Genomic DNA, 21535 nt, shown 5'->3' with positions numbered 1-21535 from the left:
TGTACGGATTGTAAGTACAACACAGAACCTCATTACAGAGTATTTCACAGACATAAGTAAACAAAGCAGAATATACAGCTCTGCTCATGGATATCCACTTTACTTTCTGCTACGTGCCTCAAACCAAATGCTGAATATCTGTAAAAGAGTTGATGTGACGACCCTAGCAAACTTGGGCAAAACCTTGTGCACTCAACTCGTGCTTCCACCTGTACCAGCGCAAACTAGGCTCTCGGAAATCCCGTAGAAGTCCGGCAATCAGATTTGGACTGACTGGACTGAGAAAGCGTTTCCAATTTTGTGTGCTATAAGCGTCAGACGGTTAGTACACAGACTGTGGGCATGCCGTCTGAGGCTGAAACTAGGTATTCAACAACATACACCATCTAATCTGTTCCATGCTCTTAATACTGAGTACCATCTGAAAATATCTAAAACAGCTCCAAAAATTACTAGGTGTCTAAGAAAATTGCTTGGAAAGCCTGCAAACATTGTAACCTGCAATTTTTTGATAAAAATACATCACTCTAGACATCTCTCACATTAGTTTGAAAACCAATGAATGATTCTATATACAGTTGAAGAAGTTTACATACACCTTAGCCAAATACATTTAAACTCAGTTTTTCGCAATTCATGACATTTAATCGTACAAAACTTTCCCTGTCTTAGGTCATTTAGGATCACTACTTTATTTTATGAATGTGAAATGTCAGAATAATAGTAGAGAGAATTATATATTTCAGCTTTTATTCCTTTCATCATATTCCCAGTGGGTCAGAAGTTTACATACAATTTGTTAGTATTTGGTAGCATTGCCTTTAAATTGTTTAACTTGGGTCAAACGTTTTGGAAAGCCTTCCACAAGCTTCTCACAATAAGTTGCTGGAATTTTGGCACATTCCTCCAGACAGAACTGGTGTAACTGAGTCAGGTTTGTAGGCCTCCTTGCTCGCAAACGCTTTTTCAGTTCTGCTCACAAACTTTCTATCGGACTGAGGTCAGGGCTTTGTGATGGCCACTCCAATACCTTGACTTTGTTGACCTTAAGCCATTTTGCCACAACTTTGGAGGTATGCTTGGGGTCATTTTCCATTTGGAAGAGCCATTTGCGACCGAGCTTTAACTTCATGGCTAATGTCTTGAGATGTTGCTTCAATATACCCACATAATTTTCCTTCCTCATGATGCCATCTATTTTGTGAAGTGCACCAGTCCCTCCTGCAGCAAAGCACCCCACAACATGATGCTGCCACCCTCATGCTTCACGGTTGGGATGGTGTTCTTCGGCTTGTAAGCCTCACCCTTTTTGCTCCAAACATAACGATGGTCATTATGGCCAAACAGTTCCATTTTTGTTCAAATTTGGTTTTGATCAGACCAGAGGACATTTCTCCAAAAAGTAAGATCTTTGTCCCCATGTGCACTTGCAAACTGTAGTCTGGCTTTTTTATGGCAGTTTTGGAGCAGTGGCTTCTTCCTTGCTGAGCAGCCTTTCAGGTTATGTTGATATAGGATCCCATGGTGTGTAAACTTGAGTACTATTATTTGTACAGATGAACATGGTACCTTCAGGTGTTTGGAAATTGCTCCCAAGGATGAACCAGACTTGTGGAGGTCCACAATTGTTTTTCTGGGGTCTTGGCTGCTTTCTTTTGATTTTCCCATGATGTCAAGCAAAGAGGCACTGGAGTTTGAAGGTAGGCCTTAAAATACATCTATAGGTCCACCTCCAATTGACTCCAATTAGCCTATCAGAAGCTAATTGGCTAATTGCCTAAAGGCTTGACACCATTTTCTGGAATTTTTCAAGCTGCTTAAAGGCACAGTTAACTTAGTGTATGTAAACTTCTGATCCACTGGAATTCTGATATAGTCAATTAAAAGTGAAACAATCTGTCTGTAAACAATTGTTGGAAAAATTACTTTTACGCATCTGACCGTAGTATACTTTGGGCTTTAGGGAGAAATTTTTCTTCATTCAGGAGGTAAAATTAAGTTTGAAACAGCTGAACAACAACATTCTGTTTGTGAATATTTTAGACATCGGCCACGCTGAAGGGTGAGGCAATAAGAGGTACATTTAAACATGAGGATGCCAATATAAACTAATATAAACTAAACTAATATGACATTAAAATTAGTTATCAATGACATTCTATGAGAAAAATATTACTGAAGGATACTACTGAAAAGATGGGTGTATAAAAGAGTGTTATTTGGCAGAATACTGACAAAAGAATGATGAAAAAAGAGGCTCATCTTACTTTGGGCAGATGTGTGAATGGCTTTCGCTGCTGATGGCACATGAGTGAATGGGCACTTGAGAGTATCGGAGTAGATTTGATTCCTTTTGTAGACTAATTAAAACAAATATAAACGAACTCGAAAACACCTTAGTTTTGAACAGATTTTGTTCTAAATGACATCACATCCGTTCGTTCTACGATTTTGTATGAAGTATATCGGGGCCTTAATCAGTTGGACAAATAATGTGAAATCATGAGCCAGAAAAACGTTTGTGGTAGATTTTCATTCTAGTTCCACACAACTTAACATTTAAACATTTTCCCACTGTTGCTTGCAATTTTCATAGTGCCAAACGCCAGTAAGAACAAATTATCACATATAGCATATTAATTGACTAGGCCTGTACTAACCTCAACAATAAAGTTGAAGATTTAAAAAAAAAAAAAAAACATTCCACACTCAACATTTTTGAGTCTGGAACAGAAAGTCACACTATTTCTAGCTCTTGGTGTTATTGAGCGGTGGGAAGCAAAATCAGCAGCAGATGTGTAAAACAGCACTACAAAGCCCATGTTTACTAGGGGCCAAAAACAGTTCAATAGTTTTAACATACTGCTTTGCTTATGGAATACTATTGTGCAAAGATTCAACACATATGAACAATAACACATCCTTATACAGTAAAATTTTGACTGACATGAGGCACACACAAGTTGTGCGAAAGAGCATAATTGCTCAGATACATTAAGATCTCATTACTGCAGATGAGAATTGTTTTCCATGGCTGAGATAGCATATTCTGAGCTCTACCACTGTAAATATTGCTCTCAAAGTCCAGAGGCCTACTGGCTGGCCAATCACAACAAATGTTCATTTTGTGCTGAACCGGCAGTTCCTGCTGACTAAAGAAAAACAGAGCTTTATCACTCTTAGACCAGCCATTGTGTTCATAGATAAACAAAATGCAGCTTGTTACAAAGCTCTCACTGTGGCATGGCAGGGATGGATGTGGAAAGTGAGAGGGAGTTGAGAGGGAGTGGAGAGGGAGGGATGGGGTGCCAGCCAGCAGCTCTCCAGCAAGAACTGATCAAAAATGTGTACATGCACAAATGTGGCATCCTAAGAGGCCTATTGGCAAGCCAAATACGGATGTACCAATTGCCTTGAGACAATTGCTCTACAACTGCATGCTGAAAAACTAGGGCATGGACCATAACAGACTTTCACACTTAGTGAAACAGGGCTTTATACTGATTTTAAAGTGTTAGTATTTGCAAAAATGAAAATTCTATCATTTACTCACCCTCATCTTGTTCAAAACCTGTAGGACTTTCTTCCGTGGAACACAAAAGGAGATATTAGGCAGAATGACAGCCTCAGTCACCACTCACTTTCATAATGAAATTGAATGGTGACTGAGGCTGTCAGTCCCTAGCGCTCTGCCTAACATCTTCTTTTGTGTTTCACGTAATAAAGAAAGTCATGTGTGTTTGGAACAACATGAGGCTTAATGAAGTAAAGAGCAGAATTTTTGCAGAATGGGTTGTGAAAATTAGACATCACCAACGAGCTTGAGACAGTACAGTATCATTTTCATTCATGTCAAATTAAATATGGTGTCAACTCTGTTTAAGATCCATTTTTCAGAATATCTACTTAACAGCAATAAAATAAGCTCAAAACGGCAATGTTCTATCAAAGTGTAAAAATTCTGATTCTGAAATAAATCTTTCAAATATGAAAGGTGGCAACCAAATCAAACATTCACTTTGCGGCAATTCAAATCTTCCATCTAATCTCAGGTTCTGTGGGTTTGTCTTACCTGAGCACAGTACACCCTTGTGCCGGGCACAGGAGAAGTCGTCACATTCGCAGAAGGGACCGTAGATTTTGCCAAATTCTGACTCGTAGCACAGACACTGGTTGCAGCTGCATTCTCCGCGGCCGCTGCACAGCTGCTTGCCCTCGGCCTCTCTGCAGGCACTGAGGTGCTGGTGGTCCACCTCGCCCTCCTCACATTCACAGCGGGCTCCCAGGTATCCAGGCTCACAGCGGCACATCCCGCAGGTGTAGGTGCCGGCAGAATTGCAGAGGCTACTGTTGGTCTTTGTGTAATGCGTGCAGCCACAATCACAGCGATAATCCACGGAAACCTCTAGATGATCTTTGAAGCCAACTGGCCTGATGGTAAAACTCTTCCTGGTACCTTTTGGAGGGCATCCTCGAGTGTCCACAGTTATGTTGAAGGAGACCTGAAAGAAAAGACAACTCAATTTTATTAAAAAAAAAAATACACAAATTATTATAAAGGTCAGTTCAGTTTGAGAAACAGAGTCAAATACTGGGCTATTTTTTTTTTTCCTTTAATCTTGAAGACCCCATAAAATCAAAATGTGTATTAGCTTTTGAGCTTGTGTTCTCCTAAAATTTGACAGAATTAATTTTTAGCAGATAAACCCAATTTTAAATTGACATTGTTTCTCTTATAGGCTGCAAAATATTGATTAGTCAATCACTGATTTTTTTCCAATAAAATGTTCTCTAGCATGAGAATGTTCCTCCCCTGATACAACCTACATCTGATAGCAAGTAGCAAAGCATGCTTCATGGCTGTGACAAACTAAAAAATAGTGGCTATTTAACAAAAAAAGTAAGAGCCTTTTGATATGCCCCACCCCAACTTCCTGTTTCAACAGGAATGACATTAACACAGGCAAGAAAAATATAAAACAAATATACCCGATTAATAGCCAAGTATATACACTATATTGCCAAAAGTATTCGCTCACCCATCCAAATAATTGAATTCAGGTGTTCCAATCACTTCCATGGCCACAGGTGTATAAAATGAAGCACCTAGGCATGCAGACTGCTTCTACAAACATTTGTGAAAGAATGGGCCGCTCTCAGGAGCTCAGTGAATTCCAGCGTGGTACTGTGATAGGATGCCACTTGTGCAACAAGTCCAGTTGTGAAATTTCCTCGCTACTAAATATTCCACAGTCAACTGTCAGTGGTATTATAACAAAGTGGAAGCGATTGGGAATGACAGCAACTCAGCCACGAAGTGGTAGGCCACGTAAAATGACAGAGCGGGGTCAGCGGATGCTGAGGCGCATAGTGCGCAGAGGTCGCCAACTTTCTGCAGAGTCAGTCGCTACAGACCTCCAAAGTTCATGTGGCCTTCAGATTAGCTCAAGAACAGTGCGTAGAGAGCTTCATGGAATGGGTTTCCATGGCCGAGCAGCTGCATCCAAGCCATACATCACCAAGTGCAATGCAAAGCGTCGGATGCAGTGGTGTAAAGCACGCCGCCACTGGACTCTAGAGCAGTGGAGACGCGTTCTCTGGAGTGACGAATCACGCTTCTCCATCTGGCAATCTGATGGACGAGTCTGGGTTTGGCGGTTAACGGGAGAACGGTACTTGTCTGACTGCATTGTGCCAACTGTGAAGTTTGGTGGAGGGGGATTATGGTGTGGGGTTGTTTTTCAGGAGCTGGGCTTGGCCCCTTAGTTCCAGTGAAAGGAACTCTGAATGCTTCAGCATACCAAGAGATTTTGGACAATTCCATGCTCCCAACTTTGTGGGAACAGTTTGGGGATGGCCCCTTCCTGTTCCAACATGACTGCGCACCAGTGCACAAAGCAAGGTCCATAAAGACATGGATGAGCGAGTTTGGTGTGGAAGAACTTGACTGGCCTGCACAGAGTCCTGACCTCAACCCGATAGAGCACCTTTGGGATGAATTAGAGCAAAGACTGCGAGCCAGGTCTTCTCGTCCAACATCAGTGTCTGACCTCACAAATGCGCTTATGGAAGAATGGTCAAAAATTCCCATAAACACACTCCTAAACCATGTGGAAAGCCTTCCCATAATAGTTGAAGCTGTTATAGCTGCAAAGGGTGGGCCGACATCATATTAAACCCTATGGATTAAGAATGGGATGTCACTTAAGTTCATATGCGTCTAAAGGCAGGTGAGCGAATACTTTTGGCAATATAGTGTATCTTTGACAAACATATTACATGTAAACAGGATGCTTATTTGCCGCATTTTCACTTAAAACTTCAAGAAAAATAAACAGAACATAAAAAAAATAATAATAATAATAATTAAAAAAATAAAAAAAAATCACATACCATTCTCTAGACAAGGTGATTATCTATAAAATGAACACAAAGCACAATGTGCACACAGCACATAATGTGCTACCTGGCTAAAAACACGTAAGCTTTCCTGGATCAGATGACTTCATCAGAAATTATGAAGTATGTTGTCCAGCATCATGGAATGCTAAACCAGTCGTATTAGGATTGAGATCACTACAACCAGAGGTGGAAGTCATCCAAATATGGGCAGAAAGAATCATTCACTGTTATTACATATGTTATTACATACCAAGTACATGACACAGACTCGATGGCTCAAATGACACAGAATGGAACTGAATGAGATCCCGTTACTCATGCCTGCAAGCTTTGGTGAGAGAACATACCTTTAGTCATTGTTGTATTTGACTAAAGCAGTTTTTTCGGAGCTAGCTTATTTACACCCTGAGATATATAAGGTCAAATCAGAAAAATAAGAAAACAAGTTTTTTTTTGTGTGTGATTTTTCAGCAGTTTCTAAGGATGTGTTCACACTTGGCAGGTTTGGTTCGATTAAAACGAACTCTGGTGCGATTGCTCTGTTAGTGCGGTTCATTTGAACAAGTGTGAACGCTGCCATCCGAACCTTGGTGAGCACCAAACAAGCGGACCGAGACCGCACTAAATAGTGCGGTCTCGGTCCGCTTCCAAACGAACTCTGGTGCGGTTCGACTGATATATGAACGCAACATGGACCAAAGATGTCTAAACGGACCAAAAACAGGAAGTAATTTGCCTAATACTGACCTCAAGCATACCTGGTTCTTCTCATCATAGGAGCTATGTTGCCCATTACAGTTCGGTACAGGCGTCGGAACTGCCGTCAGCCATCCTTGCAGCATATCTTCGTTTGTGTGTGCAACGGAGGAATTCCTGGTGCTGTTTTGACTCCTTTACACAATTTATTAGCTCTTCGTTTGTTCTCAGCTGGTAAAAATACCACCATATATAAATCTAACGCGCGCATTTCGCCCAGCAGCCAGCATTGTTTTGGATGTTCTGCAAGTTCCGTCACAAAATATACGTCATAAAAGCTGTCCAATCAGGTTGTGACTTTTTCCTGATGCCTTTTGTTTTACATCTTTAGGTTCGGTGTTAAAAATGCCAGTGTGAATGCTAAGCGAACCAGGACTAAATGTATCATTTTCTTTTTTGGTCCGGACCAAGAGGACCAAGAGAACCAAACTACAAGTGTGAACAAGTGAGAATCTCAGAATTGATCATAATATATATCATTACATTTTTTCAAAAGTTTTCTTTATAATGATACCAAAAACTTTTTTCTTCTTCCAGTTATAAGCCTTTAATTTTGGGTATGCCACTAAAACAGGAAATCTTTAAAAACACCATCAGAGCTTAAATGAAAAAAATACCAAAGAGAAACAGTTAGAATGATTACAGGTAACTAGATCAAAACAAACAGACAGATGACAGACAGACAGATATACATTAAACAAAAAGTCTTAAAGCTGAAGTGTGTAACTTTTCGATGTTAAAATACTTTCTCCAATCCCAACTTCTTTAGGGACAACTAAAATTAAACCATTCACAGGTTGATTTCCTTGAAAACTGTAAACACTTTGACACTGTAAAAAATAGTTCTGTTTGTTTTGAGTGGCCCATCCAGCCAGACACAACAAAATTTAATTGACCAATGGCATGAGTTTGGAGCAGGACTACCTGTTTGATTGATCAACGGTAGACAGGGGGACTGTTCGACAAAGGTGTTTGAAAATATTTTTTTTTGGCAATTTTGCAAGAATTCTCTCAGTGACCCCCTAGTGACATGTATGGCCTTCTCTTGGCCCTCTTAAAAACAAAAAACAAAACAAAAGCTTTAATAATTGATGTAGATCATACTTATCAGATTAATCATAGACCATAAAGACCAGATGAAAGACTGACTCCACCCTGATGATGAGTGCCCAGATTAAGGAATTCCAAAAATAAGAGGCTTCCCCCACGCCTTACTAGCTAAGACTTGATCTACATGGTATTTATTTATGGCATGATCGCTTTTGAAACTCAATGCTTGAAGATACTGTAAATCCATTATTTAGTATTCAATCTGAGATCTAGTTTGATTTTCACAAGGCAGCACCAGATTAAAGTAACATGCAATGCAAAATTGCTTTCTATAAAAGGTGAACCACAGAAACTCACTTAATGTCTCAGTTTATCAAACCATTTCTCAGAAGTGAACAAACTTCATATGTGGATTTTTAGGGATAGAGAATAGAGAATGGGTCATTCTGATGTTGACGGCCTAGACAGGAGGCTCAAATATCTCCTAAAACTGAACAAAAAGTTGAACATGTCAGGTTATCATGTTAGGTCCTTAGTTTTAGGGCAATTGGGGGATTATTCTTATTTTAATTGCACTGGTCTATCTACAACTATGGAATTGCCTTATATATAGAATATATAGGCCTAGAGTGTAAAAATAGAAAATATTGTAGAAGGGACTTGGCAGCAGCAGGATGTTTCATGCAGTCAAGTAGGACACAATTGATCAAATATTCAAAACCGTCTATTCCTGTCCCAGTTAACTTTTTCACTTTAACTATACATGTGGAAATGGCCTCTGTAAGATCCTTGCATGTCAACTAGTTTTTAAAGGGGTTGTATCATTTAGTTTCCCCCCTTCTGTCCATTTTATAATGTTAGCATCTTCGTTTTTCACGACCATTTTCCACTCTCCCTCTCCAACATAATCTTGGTGCTGTGCCTTTTAGGAGTATGACTTTTGCATGTGAAATGAGAAACAGCACTTGCTATTCCGTAACTTTAATTCACCGTAACTGGGCAGGCCGAGTTTCTGAACACCGAATAGTCATCGCTGATGTGTAAATATGGGCGGACAAATGTTAATGTTTGAAACCCACGGATTACAAAACTTGCCAATTTGGTTTCAATAAATGTTTTCAAGTTCTCAAACCTGCAGTATGTTTTCATAGTTCAATGAACTCTCAAAATATCAATGATAATTTTATTCCTCATGATATGACCCTTGAAATATAATGTGTAATATCAATACTTAAGAATGACTTATTACAATCATATTCTCAGCATCAGAATGGTATCGTGAGATCAAACATAATAATTTGTTACAAACTTGCCAGCATTTACAAACTCAAATTTCACTCAAGATCATGCCGAAAAAAGTGTTGGGTAATGGACAGACAAGGATGGAGGGTATGAGCGAAAGCTGGGACTGTACAGAAGAATTTCCAGTAACACTTTCTGTGAAGCCCATATTTATAATGCATTGTAAAGGTATTATACATGCATTATACTGTCTCATAGTACAAGTTATAACTTCCCATAAATAATTATAACTGCAGTTATAATACATTATAAGACTTCCCTATTCATAGTTATACTTTAGAGTATAATGCATTATAAGTAACATCCAAGCAGAAGTTAATAAAAGTTAATCGTATAAGTGCTGTATAGTGTAAACAGTCAAAAAGCTTTATGATGTGATTATAAGTGCTCTTTGCCTGCTTTAAGTTACAAAAGCAGTATCTTCTTATACACAGCCATAACATAAACTTGTAACATACAATACAAGTCAAATGAAATATAATGGAAGTTATTTATAAAATAAGTCTCCAAATTAGATTCACAAACATTATAATTTACAGAATAGAGTCCAGTATAGAATCAGTTTGATTTTTTTTTTACATGTTTGATAAACATAAATATATTTTTATTTTATTTCTGATCAATTTTAACCTTGTTGCTTTATAAGTGTTTTTCGTAATATCTCAATTTACACTGAATGCGTGCTATTTTGTATTTTGTGAATGTGTAAGGTATATAAATTCCAGCATGACTTGTAATGTCTTATACCCACTTAAAAATATCTTATGGATGTTTATAAGAAGACATTGCTTTTGTCACTTTACTTAAAGCATACCTAGTATATGCATTATTATTATATACCGTATTTTACAAATATATAGAATACATTATAACTTCTACAGATAAAATTGGATGTTGCTTGTGTTATAATGCTTTATACTCTAAGGTATAACTATGAATAGGCAAGTATTATAATGTATTATTATTGTGGTTACAATTATTTATAAGTTATAACATTTTATAAGGTGTATCATGAGACATTACTAATGTATTATAATGACTTTACAATGCATTATAAATATGGGCTTCATAGAAAGCATTACCGAATTTCCTTTATGAGGCAATGAAATGCAGAATTGGATTAAGTGGACATGTGAGTCACGAGGACATGCCATTGGTTAAAGAAAGGCAGGCTGCAACAGCAAAGATTGACATTATGCAAGGATGAGACATGCTAAAAATCAAGAATTGCATGTAGATCCAAATTCACTGGGCAAAACTGTATACTGCAAAATTATCAAACTAAGCATCAATATTTATTCAAGAAGGGATAGTCAATAATTTACATTTAGTAATTATCCATGATTTATCTATTTCTTGGCATATTTACCATGCATTCAGAGGCTGCAAAAAAACGTGACAAAGTCAAGCCATCATTGCATAGATGAGACTTTTCTTTGAGAGCAGCAGAAGTGCTGACTAGGACGACAATGGATCAGTGGGTGGAGCTTGTTTTCATAGTCTGACTCTGTGTCTGAGCATGCAGAAAGAATGCTATAATACTAACTGCAGGTATTAACATGGATACGGTCTGCCAGTAGCAAAAATACAACTGAACTGACTGCATGTTAGGCAGAAGAACTATTTTGCAAATGAGGGAATGTGACACTATGCTGTAAACCCAACAACAACAACAACAAGGCAAATTTAAAGCAATATCGAGACCTTATACAGTCCAATGCAAGATGACTTTAAGGTTTGAGATCAATTGCAACAAAACCCTTAAGTAATAGTTCACAAAAAAATGAAAAGATAAAACAAGAACTTTGTCATCATTTACTCACCCTCATGTTATTTCAAACCTGTGTGACTTTCTTTCCCACATGGAACACAAAAGATGTTAGGGAGAATATTCACTCTCATTGCATCTTTTTTCCCCCCATACAATAAAAGTGAATGGTGACTGAGACAAAAATTCTGCCCAAAATCTCCTTTTGTGTTTCACGGAAGAAAGTAAGTCAAACAGGTTTGGAACAACACAAGGGTGAGTAAATAATTTATGAAAATTATGACAAATGATGTCAGAATTTTCCTTTTTTGGGTGAAATATCCCTTTTAGAAACCTCATAGTAGCAGTAGTAATACTCTTCCAAAAGGGGTTTTTAAAGGGTTTGTTCACTTTGTTGCAACATAGCACTGAAATACAAGAGGAATCACTCCCCTGAATGTACACGTAGAAAAATGCCCACAACAAGCAAACTAAAATTAAAACAGTTAATGTTCAAGCAATTTAAATGAGAGATTTCAATAACTAGGAAGCAAATTTGCATTATAGTAGTTCCCGCATTTGGACGTCAGTGAGCAAATCTTTAAAAATCCAAGGCAAACCAAGTCTATCCAAAAGTAAACTGATGTTTCGTAGGACACCAGCCAGCTTAATATAGGATTAGATCTATCTGTTATGTATGGGACATTTTAGTAGTCTCTAGGGGCCTGAATCCTGCTTCTGTTAATGGAATTCAAGCTTAACTTTAGAATCTGGGCTAGCGCCTCAGTATCTAAGGCCTGTGTTTTTATTTCACAGCTCCTCGCCCAGAAAGAACTCTGCACTATTGTGTGAGGCCATTGAAATTCAGTGCCCAATTCCTGCTGAAGAACTGTGAGTGACACATGGGATTCTGTGCTGGTTGTGTTCCCCTTTCTAAAAGACAAGATTGGCAACTGGGCACGGTGTCACAAATTCCCTTATGGATGAGACAAAAAGGCCATGGTCCTATTGGATCGGCCAGTGAAAATTGGGTTTCTTCATTCATTGTAGGTATTCAGTTCTACCCTTCCACTCTCCCTGGATGATGCTTCTCTACATTCACTTAGGCAGAAAGGGAATGGTAAAGGAGAGATTGGAGAGCTCTGGATAATTTGTTGAGGGTCAGTTCACTGTATGGTGATATGTACCAAGTAGTCCTATAGATCTTTTACAATGACTGCATAATTATGAATGTATGGGAGGTCTTTAGAATCAAACAATGGGAATCTACAGATCATCAATTAACCATGTGAAATTCTGAGTAATAACACACTGAATGGGCAATTATAATTCAATCCACTACTAATACATGCACTATTCCTGGCGACTTGTGTATTTAATTTAATAAAAATATGCACATTTGTCTAGGTCCTTAAAACTTCAGCTTGCCATCTCCACAAGGTCTCCTTAAGCTCTCTAATCTTAAACCAAATTCCCAGACATAGAATGGTTGAGACTAACTAAAGGCATGAGACTGCAGACCATGATATGCTATACTCAAAATTCTACACATTATAACTCAGAGATATACATTAGCTTCACAACAGGCAGTGCTAAACAATATTGCCACAAAGCATGAATGTCTTTTCGTCAAAGGAACAACATGCTCATTAGATTTAAAGGATTGTCATGTATTACTTGCTTTAACAATTAGACCTATTTGTAAATGGTCAGAATGAGGCTATTTGAAATGCAATTTATTGCATTTGGTTGTATATTTTAAGCAATCTGGCTCAAATTCTGCCTCTTCTGTTCCTCTTATTTAATTACCAAAAAATGCACTTAAGTTGGAATGACAAAAAAGTCATGCCTGAAATGAACTTCTCACATTCTTTATATTACCTATCTTTTGCAGTCTTTCTCAATCATCCACTTTCACTTCCTTAAGGACAGTGAAAGAAAATCTGCCCCTTTCATTTCCAGGCCATTGATTTCTGGCAAATTTTGCTACATATTTCTCTTCAGTTCCCTTTTGCTATTATGCAGAAACAGGATACAGATATCTCAAAGTATTATGTGTGCTTAATCCAAGAGGCAAAAATAAGACACATCCTAGCCTCTAGCTACAGTTTGGCTGCAGGCAGAGAGACAGAATCTGATGTGGTCTGTATGAACAATTTTTGTGTGTAAATATTTGATAAGTATTAAGTACTAACAGTGTCACCAATTTTGAGGTCAGCACACTTGCTGAGGCCGGTCAGGGGCTGGCCATCTTGGCAGGTGGCAGTGAAGGTCAGACTGAGATCTTCAGGGTGATCCCACACATTCAGCTCAACTTTCGACCTGATGTTCTACATGATCAGAGATGAAAAAGGCAAACACAAAACACAATTGTCACTGGAGAATTATTAAACACTCAATGGTTTTAAAGGGGAACGAGTTGTTCCAAAGGGAATATACTTATACTAGTATTATGCTTTTAAATAGTAAAATGACATATCTTTCATCATAATCTTGGATTGTATATTACCACTAAAAGCATACCCAGAATAGATAATATCTGTAAAAGTTATCATAGCACTGGCACAGTGTATTATATACTGGTCGAAACAGAGACTATTTAGCAGAGACGGGGCACTTCTGTTAAAGTTAATGGGAGAAATTGGAATGCCCAACGGTCAAGGGATGTAGAAAGGAAGTCCCGCCTTACAGATAAAAGAGCCAATCACCTTTAAGATACAGACATCACCTGTCAATCAACTCGAGAATGTGCATTAGCTATACAATTTTTTTTATGTAATCTGAGGTTTACTGCTGATTTTAAATATGTTCTTTGATTGTAATCTTGACCAACCGTTTTGGAGATTTCGGTCTTTCCCTATTCAAGTAGATAGGAGCTGCACTTTTGTTACTGGAAATAGCTTCCTGGGAAGATGGCCGCCAGTGGACTGACTTGCTAGAAAGACTAGCAAGACTTTGTATGAACTGACAGTCAGAAATATAGATAACTAGATCAAAGAAATAAGGCTTGAGATTTGGTCAGAATTTGTAACCAGTTTTAAACGGATTATTTAAATGTGTTAATATCTTGGCAAATCTCCCTAATGTTTTTATCTAGTTTTCTAATGCAGTGTCCCATGATTGTTTTTCAGTTGTCTTTGCATGACCTTATGGCTAAGGTCCAGTGGATATTTCTACTTTCATTTTTTTCATTAAATCTAGCTCTTTAATAAAGGACCAAAAGGAAAACGTATGCTTATGCATACAAAAACAACTTGAGTCATAGAACATAATTTGAGTCCATTTCCTGGACCACAGCACTACTTTTACAATACAGCAACTAACACAGAGCATAAGATCTTAATCATTACAAGAAACACCAGACTACAAAGCTTACTGGCTAAAGTAGATAAATGGATCAAAAAATGTAAAGTTCTGCATTGACTTAAACATTAGTATTATTTGCTTATGTGATCTTATGATCACATAGTGACACAGACAGCAACAGAGCAATGTTGTTTTTCTAAACCTTCTGTTTTCTTAAGATATCTGTCATTCTGACAGTTTATGATCCTAAAACTGGGTCAAATCTTGTGGTGGCCAATAAAACAAATCAGTTTACATAGCCTACTTATGGAGCGCGATGGTTATTTGTGCTGTTTTCACCAATGTGTTGTGATAAAATATCAGTGTCTGACAGTTGCCTTACCCTGAAATGTGTTGACCACATTGCCTGTGTGTGATCAGAGGCATTTCATAGTCAGGCAATATCACTTTACATCACAGGAGGCTGGGATACACAAAACTGGGATACACACACACTGCACTCTTTACAGGGTACAAAAGCATGAAGGGGTCAGTTTTTCGGGTCAAGAAGAGCCCACTTTCTTTTATGTGCGTCTGTTTTTTATAGATGGTGGCTGGGGCAGGGGCGGGGGCTGGGACACAATCCTTTCACAATAAAAGAGATAATAACAACTTACATTGTATGCATTGACAATTAGCTGAATAATATTTTTGGAGTCTTGGTCCAAAATTTCCACAGTAGTCCCAGGAATCAATGCAGTGAGGTTCTATTGGTAAAAAGTTGATGAGAACAGGGAAAAAGACCACTTAAAACACATTAAATACAAAACAAAAACAAAATATGTACTAGAACAACTGGCAAGTACAGCTTATGATGAATGCAAGATACCTTATAAAGAACATAATGCCTTTTGGTCACTGCAAAGATGAGGAAAATGTTGTTTTCAGCCAGTTTCTCTCCGAGTAGAGCTAGTGAAGGGTAGTCCTGCAGAGAGATGCACCCATGTGTCAGTAATATTAACTTATTCATTCCCTTACTTCCTGCAGGACTATTTCTGTAGGAAAGATTGTGAAAGGGAGTCGTCGCTCTTCGATTTCCCTCCATGGTTTCCGTTATCCTTCCCACTCATTTCCTCTATATAGATCTACAGCATTCCCTGCTACAAACCTGCCTGAGAAACCAAAGAGTTTGCATACAATTACTTAAAAGTGCTTTTGACTGAATTATCAGCGTTTTTAGTTTCCTCACAGAATAGATCGCAACAGTGCCCACCTACTTTTTCAGCCATCCGTGTTCCGGAAGTATTTTCCCCATTCATTTCTTCCAAAGACTATTTATAAAATCCTTCATAAAAGATTTGTTAGCCATGAACCAAACCAACCAAAATCGGACATAAAGACAAAGGTACAAGGCTATGAACTTATCGTCTTTCATGAGGGCACAGACTACAATCCCATGAAGCACTGCGAATGATGTCATTGAATAAAAAACGATGGGAATATATAAAACTATTGATTTTAGGTTGTTGATTATAAGTATAGAAACAATATATTTTAAGCTCATTTCAAAATATTCCAATAAGTACAAGTAGTTTAAGGGTGAGGGCAGACCATCTTGATTATGTCATTCACAGTGCGTCAGGGGAGTGGATGGCCGCTCCGAGGCACGTTTCGCAGGTTTGATGACCCCGGTTATCTGATTGGTGGATCTTTCTCTGCTGTACCATGGGTAATGTAGTCGTTCACCATGACTTCTGCTACCAAACATGATTTATTAACACAGACGGATGGCTTCAACGGAAGCATATACCATTGGTGAACAACCTCGTAGCTCACGGTAGGTCCGTCTTTGAAAGGTTTATAAGTTATTGTTGAAAATCAACTCGTCTATGGGATAAATTAATGGGAGTTTTACTTCCGGAACCAGACTGTGGAGCTCTATAATGCTTCTCATAGAAAGTATCATAAAGTAGTTAAGCAATTTTTTTTAATTCTTCATGTGAACACAGGGTAGACGCAAGCTTTGCGGGATTGCAAAATTATCAGAGAATAAGGATTTACATTTTAGTGTGCTCCTGCACGCAAACCAATCAAGTGCATCATATTCTAAGTCTTCTGAAGCCATACGTCATTATGGACTACTTTTATGATACTTTTCTGGTCCTTTTAGCTTGACAGCTGGGGTCAATATGAACTGACATTGCATGGAAAGACCTGTATAAAGATTCTTAAAATTTCTCCATTAGTGTTCCACAAGTTTGGAACAACATGAGGGTGAGTAAATAATGCCATAATTTTCATTTTTGGTTATACTTTAAACCCTTTAATGTTAAATCCTACTTTGCAGTAGATGGTACACACTGCTTTTGTTTGTATCTCTTCTAGCAGAGTCAGCGCTCTAAAAACACTCTGCTTTGGATGGAGCCCAAACTCCACTAAGAGACAAGCACAGCATATGTTCTAGCACTTTCACACAGATGAAAAAAATATTTAACCCAGTTCAGAGCAAAAGAGTTATGAATATCCAAGAGACAAGTATCACAAGGTCAAAGGAGAAAAGAAAAAAAGTGTGCAAAAGCTTCTCATTAAAACAGAATTATCTGCAAATGCATACAGACCTGCCTTGGAAGCTTATTAATACTGCTCAGCAAACTCTGATCTGCTGGATTTTCTAACCAAGCTTTTCAGACAACCACTACATGTTTACCTCAAGCCTTTATAGTAGGGCTGGCTATTGATACAGTTTTCCCGATTAGATTCAATATCAATTTATCAATTTAATATCAGTTTCTGATTTCTGATGATATTGATTCATACAGACATACTGTATTTCAGTAATATCCATTTTGCTTACAAATGAAAGAAGTTTTAATTAACTACTGCTGTACAGGGGAGCTTCTAATTAACTACGAAAATATTAATTTTATTATATATATATATATATATATATATATATTTTTTTTTCTCATAATTTGTCACATTTTAGCTTTTTAAAAATGAACATCCAAGTATTCTATAAATAAATATGCTATTATATTGCATATATTATATTTTGATACATGTTTATTGTTTGATTGCATAATTTGTACTATTTACAAGTATTTACATTGATTTGTTGAACATGTGCTAAAAACTGGCACGGTGTCTTAAAGAAAACCGGCTGTTCTGTAAAGAGTGCATATTAATGAGCATGACATATTTACCTCATCTGTGCCGTGTGATTAGGATTAAATGTTTATTTTTTTTGTTTTTAACTGACAGTAAAGAACAGAAATGTTATTAAAAGATAAATTATTACATGACAATTTGTGTGGATTTCGTCTTTGGACACTCATTGTAACAAGTCAAACCAAACTTTTACTCTCAACAGCAGTGATCTTGGTGCGGAACTTCTTCCCCACTAAACTACACAATCACTGGCGAGTTAAATCAGAAAATTTACCAGCCTAATCACATACTTTTTTAGGCACAAAGCATGATATTTGGTTGCAAATGTGAGTGATTTCCTCACATTGTAGTGGAGTGTAGGGTTGCAGGTAGAATAAAAGATCGATCTTGGGATTTAAGAATCAATATAGAGATCGTTCAAAGGAAGACTGCAATGCATCGGAAAATTTATATTTTTACCCAGCCCTACTTTATAGCTGACAGGAGTTAAGGATAAGCAATTAGGCATTAAGTACCTTTCCAATAAAATTTAGACCTCTGCCAGGCAGACAGCCTATAGTCAAGTTACCCAAAGAAATTTAAATAAAACAAAAACATAACATGTGGTCCTAATGTGTCTCCACAAAAATGTTAGTAACATTAGCCATTTCAATTACACAGTTGAAGGAGTTTTGCAGGATCAGATGTGCTTTTCTTACCATCTTAGCTGAAGCACTGTACTCATTTTTGTCATTCAGGTGACATTGTCCATCGTGAGGATGCACTAGTCCACCGAGCTTGCCGTCCAAAGCCAAGTGTGGGACATCATCCGTGGCAAACACCAGAAGATGATAGGCCTCCTTCCTCCAGCCAATCCTCTCCTGCCACAATGAGATGGGATGCTTGCTTTATCTCCATTTTGTATTTATACCATGTCAAGTTTATTATTATTGTATGCTAATAATTGTTATAATTATTATTAGTAGTATATTGTTGTTTATTACATATTTATAATATGTATAAATTAATTAAGAGGCAAAATACAATTATGTTACAGAGTTGTCTGAATACGTATTCACATGGTAAGTAAATTACCGGGTTTTTTTTCAAAACACACCAATTCACTATCATATGCAAGAAACAGATTCACATCACCCAAAAATGCTGGCTTGAAAACCATAAACCAAAGGATATCACTTACAGTAGATAAATTTGACACAGGCAAGCTAACACTAGTCTCACAAAGAACCTAGAACAAGAACTGTTACTAAAATAACAGCACTGTATAATGGATAAATGGCCAACGCTCTCATTCAGTGCAAACCACAACATTTCATTCTCTCAAGCACGCTGTGATTTTGCCTTACACACCAAAGCAAATATTTGTACAGGCTCTGATGTTACACAATATTTTTGAGCCACCTGTATCTCTTCTGGAAAATAGTTAGATAGCAAAGCACAAAAAAAAAAAAAAAAAAATAAAGAATAGCTAAGGTCTTATGAGACATTCTGTATTTTCTTTCATTCTTGCTAAACAGGCTTCAGTTTCCCATCTCTTTAGGGAGTTGAACGAGCCAGAGAAGCTTAGTGATGAAGCAGCAAAATGCCTGTCCTAACTGACAGCTTACCTTGCACACTGCAGCCTGCAGAATGGCATCAAACCCCCCCTCTGGTGCATCCCTGTTACGTGACACCATCTGCTTTAGCACTTCTTCGTTGAAGCGATCAACTTTGTCCGTAAGAGACAAGAGGTGACGGAACCCAAATGTAGGGACACAATTTGGGAACAACTTATATCTGTAAAAACAGGAGTTTTAAGAGGAATTTTAATTATCAGGAGCCTAAACAGACATAGTTGAATAATTCCTGAAAAAATTATTTCTGATTTAACACACACACACACACACACACACACACACACATATACACATATATATATATGTATATGTATAAGTATATATATATATATATATATATATACATACATATGTATATACACATGTATATACACATATGTATGTATGAATATATATATATATATATATATATATATATATATATATATATATATATATATATATATATATAAACTCAGCAAACAAAGAAACATCCCCTCACATTCAACTGCTTTTATTTTCAGCAAACTTAACATGTGTAAATATTTGTATGAACATAAAAAGATTCAACAACTAAGACATAAACTGAACAAGTTTCACAGACATGTGACTAATAGAAATTGAATAATGTGTCCCTGAACAAAGGGGGGGGGTCAAAATCAAAAGTAACAGTCAGTATCTGGTGTGGCCACCAGCTGCATTAAGTACTGCAGTGCATCTCCTCCTCATGGACTGCACCAGATTTGCCAGTTCTTGCCATGAGATGTTACCTCACTCTTCCACCAAGGCACTTGCAAGTTCCCAGACATTTCTGGGGGAAATGGCCCTAGCCCTCACCCTCTGATCCAACAGGTCCCAGACGTGCTCAATGGGATTGAGATCCGGGTTATTCGCTGGCCATGGCAGCACACTGACATTCCTGTCTTGCATGAAATCACGCACAGAACGAGCAGTATGGCTGGTGGCATTGTCATGCTGGAGGTCATGTCAGGATGAGCCTGCAGGAAGGGTACCTCATGAGGGAGGAGGATGTCTTCCCTGTAACGCACAACATTGAGATTCCATGCAATGACAACAAGCTCAGTCCGATGATGCTGTGACACACCGCCCCAGACCATGATGGACCCTCCACCTCCAAATTGATCCCGCTCCAGAGTACAGGCCTCGGTGTAACGCTCATTCCTTCGATGATAAACGCGAGTCCAACCAACACCCCTGGTGAGACAAAACCGCGACTCGTCAGTGTAGAGCACTTTTTGCCAGTCCTGTCTGGTCCAGTGAAGGTGGGTTTGTGCCCATAGGCGACATTGTTGCTGGTGATGTCTGGTAAGGACCTGCCTTACAACAGGCCTATAAGCCCTCAGTCCAGCCTTTCTCAGCCTATTACGACAGTCTGAGCTCTGATGGAGGGATTGTGCATTCCTGGTGTAACTCGGGCAGTTGTTGTTGCCATCCTGTACCTGTCCCGCAGGTGTGATATTCGGATGTACCGATCCTGTGCAGGTGTTGTTACACGTGGTCTGCCACTGCGAGGATGATCAGCTGTCCTTCCTGTCTCCCTGTAGCGCTGTCTTAGGCGTCTCACGGTACAGACATTGCAATTTATTGCCCTGGCCACATCTGCAGTCCTCATGCCTCCATGCAGCATACCTAAGGCACGTTCACACAGATGAGCAGGGACCCTGGGCATCTTTCTTTTGGTGTTTTCCAGAGTCCGTAGAAAAGTCTCTTAAGTGTCCTAAGTTTTTATAATTGTAACCTTAAATGCCTACCGTCTGTAAGCTGTTAGTGTCTTAACAACTGTTCCACTGGTGCATGTTCATTAATTGTTTATGGTTCATTGAACAAACATGGAAAACATTGTTTAAACCCTTTACAATAAAGATCTGTAAAGTTATTTGGATTTTTACAAAATTATCTTTAACAGTGTCCTGAAAAAAGGACGTTTCTTTTTTTGCTGAGTTTTATTTATATATATATATATATATATATATATATATATATATATATATATATATATATATATATATATGCTGTCACATTATAGAAATATAAAATTATGTTTAGTGCCAAAATATTATTTTTAGTACCATGTAACAGGAGAGTAACATAACCAGCCAGCCTGACAAATAAACACTGGCTCAACCAATCGTCTTCTCTTATTATGTTGTAGGAAAGGGAAAACTGCCATGATTTGGTTATACAGCAAGGGCATGTCATTTGTCCCTAT

At 38.0% G+C, this 21535-nt stretch overlaps 1 protein-coding gene across 1 annotated transcript in view; it reads right to left on the bottom strand.

The window, feature by feature from the left end:
* The window catches only part of LOC127447240 (integrin beta-5-like), a 59179-nt gene that overhangs the window by 33703 nt on the left and 3941 nt on the right, over positions 1-21535 (bottom strand). Inside the window, exons 5-10 of the mRNA XM_051708959.1 lie at positions 19318-19486; positions 18409-18570; positions 15432-15527; positions 15220-15309; positions 13453-13587; positions 4073-4502 (exon numbers count right to left, since the gene is read on the bottom strand). Coding sequence (XP_051564919.1) covers positions 4073-4502; positions 13453-13587; positions 15220-15309; positions 15432-15527; positions 18409-18570; positions 19318-19486 — 1082 coding nt within the window. The remainder of the gene's footprint in view (positions 1-4072; positions 4503-13452; positions 13588-15219; positions 15310-15431; positions 15528-18408; positions 18571-19317; positions 19487-21535) is intronic.

The sequence above is a fragment of the Myxocyprinus asiaticus genome, chromosome 10 (assembly GCF_019703515.2).
Source record: "Myxocyprinus asiaticus isolate MX2 ecotype Aquarium Trade chromosome 10, UBuf_Myxa_2, whole genome shotgun sequence".
NCBI lineage: Eukaryota > Metazoa > Chordata > Actinopteri > Cypriniformes > Catostomidae > Myxocyprinus > Myxocyprinus asiaticus.
The sequence above is the reverse complement of the archived record's forward strand: the minus strand, read 5'-3'. Positions and strand labels throughout refer to the sequence as shown.